We start from the raw sequence: 3698 nt of genomic DNA on the forward strand, positions 1-3698 counted from the left end.
AATGAAAGGAAAAAAACTCACAAGGAAGCAACTTTTTTTGGTTTTGTACCCAGAAGGGACATTTTGGGTTGCATTTGGATTTTGCATTTGGGGGTTTTGGTTTTGTTTTCTTTGCAAAATAACAAAATGCTCACAAAACCAACAAGGAGAACAAAATGGTTTACTTCTTTTTTTAAGCTAGAGAAAGGGGGAAATAGGAAGAAAATTCCAATCTTTTCATCAAGATACAAAAATATCAGCCAAAAAGGAAAGTTTTTCAACACTGTGTTTGGAAAATTTGTAAGAATAGCAAAGATGTATCTATATTAACTATACTTTCTCAGTTTTATACAAACATTTATAAAACATGAATGAATAACAGAGGGAATATTTTTATTAACAAAAAATTAAAACACAAGCTTTTAATACCTATACCAGGAAAAACAGTTCATTTATTTAAACAGCAGTTTAGAAATGAGAAACAAACCCCCCAAAATTAGTTACTTTCCTATGGATTTAGGTTTTGAAGTTAAAATCTCTTGATGGCTTCTAGGGAAGCCTTAGGTCTGTAGTAATTCTCAGGAAACAGCATTGCTGACTACAGCACAAAACAACTCAAATTGTGCTGATTCGGCAGGCAAAAGCCTTTGAAACCAGTGGAGCTTGTGGAGGAGTCAGAATCTTAAGAAATGCCAATATTTTTTCAAGAGGGGGGAGGGAAAAAAAAAAAAAGAGCTCTATTTCCAAAAGGAGCAAAACTGGAAGGTAATTAAACTCAGCGGCATCCTAGAAGCCAACACAAAGCTTAACTTCTGAGTTCAGCTTGGACTGAAGCTCATGGTTGAAAGCTGATATGGGCTTTTCCTAGCACAGGGACAGTTAAAGCGTGGTCCAACAGGGCTGTAGCCTGGATATACTCTAATTTTGAGTGCTGAGACACAGCATGGAGACCATGCAGTGATCTGGTAAAGTGTAGAGAGTTAGGAGCAGAGCGGTGGTTTGCACACTGTTATTTCTGAGGGCCTCCCCTCTATGTTAGAGATCATCTGGATTGGTCCACCTTGTACAAACCGGGTTTAGCCCTGGCAAATTGTCAGTGTTGCCTGGGGCTGGGCAAGGGCCAGGTGCCCCTGTCAAAAAGCATGAAGCATATCTGCACTTGGGTCTCATGCTTGGAGTAAGAAAAGCTATTTTGAGAAGGGAAGAAAAACACAAAAACTCTTCTTCCACTTTTCTCTCCTTATGGTGCCCTTGTTATGAAGGAAGGTTCGTTGAGTACCAAGATCCAAGATGTGCTCTGGTACATTAATACAGCTGAAAATGTTATCAGCCATGGATACTGCCTTAACCTATGCTGCTTGAGCAGAAGTCAGTTTGTAATGTGTGATAAAAGACATGATGGACCTTTTTTTAATGAGATAACCAAGAAATGGGATTTACTTCATATTTTAAGAAATTAGACTATATCAAATGTGTAATAAAAATATTTTCTATAGGATTTTAAAATATATACATATATAAACTACCTTAATTTTTAATGCCCTGTTGATATTGATGTGGTCTCTACAGTATCTAAGTGTAATTAAGTGAGGCTGCCCAGCAACCTCCATTTTACCTCAAACAGTGATAACAAAACTTGAAGCCTTGTCCACACTGTAAATTAAACCTGCGTGAAAACGGGATCTGAAATTGTCTTCCAGGCCTGACCCAGCACCCATTAATACTCAGGCTAAGTCCAATCCTGACTGCAGGAGCTGGATTAGGTCCTAGACACAGTCCCAAAATGATGTGGTTTCCAACCCTTTTGGCTGGGCAACGCTGAAGGCACCTGAGGGAGTTACTGTGACCCTTGAGGCACTTCCTGGTAAAATAAAAAATATTAGATATTTTATCTAGAATATTTAGGGATATTTAGAAACAGTCTTAAGACAATCTGGGAACATCTATACTTCACTTTGAAGAGGGGCCCAAACTGACTATGCTTCCCGGACATAGCCTTTGCTCAGACACTCTTTGTAGACTTTAGTAAAGCTTAAGGGAGGATGAGGGCTTGGGGGTGACGATGGAGCAAAGAGCATTCATGCCTGCATCCTTCCTACAGCATCCATCTCCACATATCCCCCCCCAGCCTTGCTTGCCCAGCCCATGTGGAGGTGGTAAGTTGGCACCAGATCCTTCCAAGAAGAGCTCCTGTGTCAAGTGCCTGCAATGGCCCATGGGGCTGAACTGCCACTTTCATCAAAGGTAACCTAAAATTGGTGATGAGGGTGAGGCGGGGTAAGGGCTGAGGAGCACAGATTACAGTCTGGCCTTATGTCCACCGAGGACAGTGAGGACATGGCTTTGGGCTGTGCCTCCAACACCCATCCAAACACAGTTTGCATTCCTGTTTAATCTAGCACTGTCTAAAGCAAGTTCAGATTCATTTTCGATGCAAGGTTTGAAGCACAGTGTAGACAAGGTGTGAGGGCCAGATCCTGATCTAACGCAGGCAAAATTCACCATTCTCATTGGCCTGAGCACTTACCCTTGCATTATACTTTAAGGTAGGTAGCATGGGAGTTCTCCTGCTTCAAAGAGTTAATATAGGGGATTTGACCACCTGCAGAGGAAAGTTTCTCGCTGAGCTTTCGGTTCATCTGCTCCATGTGCCGGGTGTTCTTCCTGGCTTGCCGGAGAGACCTCTTGACTTTCTTCACCCGATCTCGCAGCTGTTTGTTACGCTTCTCCAGTGTCGCCACCTTCTGCTGCAGCTTCTTCACTCTGTCCTCCTCCTCAAATAGGGCTTTCTGGACTGAGGAGCACATGAGCTGGGGGGACAGCAGAAACAAAATAGGAACAGGTGAACTTTACACAAAAACTCATCGAAACAAGGGTTAATTCAGGTGTTCCTCAAAACACCTCACAGCTCTTCAAAAGTAGAATGCTTTTTTTGGAAGTTCTGTTCTTTTTTTGTACCTTTTTTAGTAAAATCCTCTCTTTCACTTCTGTATTCAGGTAAGACCCCAAATTGTATATCTTAATGATACTAGTGATTCACAATTACTTTTATGAACTGTTTTGACAGACCTGTCCAGCCCGCTGAGGCTACATTGAATTTATGGAGGAAGGCTGCCCTATTTCTGATACGAAACTGGAGTTCAGGCCAAGGGGTGTCACTATGCATAGAATCATAGGATGTCTCAAGTTGGAAGGGACCCATAAGGATCATCAAGTCCAACTCCCTGCTCCTCGCAGAACTACCTAAAACTAAACCATATGACTAAAAGCATCATCCAGACACTCCTTGAACTCTGACAGGCTTGGTGCCATGACCACTTCCCTGGGGAGCCTGTTCCAGTGACCAACCACTCTCTCAGTGAAGAACCTTTTCCTAATGTCCAACCTGAACTTCCCCTGACACAGCTTCATTCCATTTCCTCGTGTCCTATTGTTTCCTATTGGAAAACTCTAGATTTGATTCAGCTTAGCAGCCCTTCAGAAACTCCAGATTTTGATGTGAGCTTGCCCTTTGCTTTTTATGCTAACATGTGAGTGGTGTTCCCCAGGGCTCAGTTTTGGGGCTGGTCTTGTTCAATAACTTTATCAATGACCTGGATGAGGGGATGGAGTGCACCCTCAGTAACTTTGCAGACGACACCAAGTTGGGCGGCAGTGTTGATCTGCTCGAGGGTAGGAAGGCTCTGCAGAGGGACCTGGACAGGCTGGATCGATGGGCC

General features: G+C 42.7%; 1 protein-coding gene across 1 annotated transcript in view; it reads right to left on the reverse strand.

Moving 5' to 3' along the window:
• Positions 1-144: 144 nt before the first annotated feature.
• The window catches only part of CCDC3 (coiled-coil domain containing 3), a 43253-nt gene continuing 39699 nt past the window's right edge, over positions 145-3698 (reverse strand). Inside the window, exon 2 of the mRNA XM_009321751.1 lies at positions 145-2789. Within this exon, the coding sequence (XP_009320026.1) occupies positions 2514-2789 (276 nt within the window). The 3' untranslated portion in view covers positions 145-2513. The remainder of the gene's footprint in view (positions 2790-3698) is intronic.

Source organism: Pygoscelis adeliae, unplaced genomic scaffold, assembly GCF_000699105.1.
Source record: "Pygoscelis adeliae isolate BGI_AS28 unplaced genomic scaffold, ASM69910v1 Scaffold202, whole genome shotgun sequence".
NCBI lineage: Eukaryota > Metazoa > Chordata > Aves > Sphenisciformes > Spheniscidae > Pygoscelis > Pygoscelis adeliae.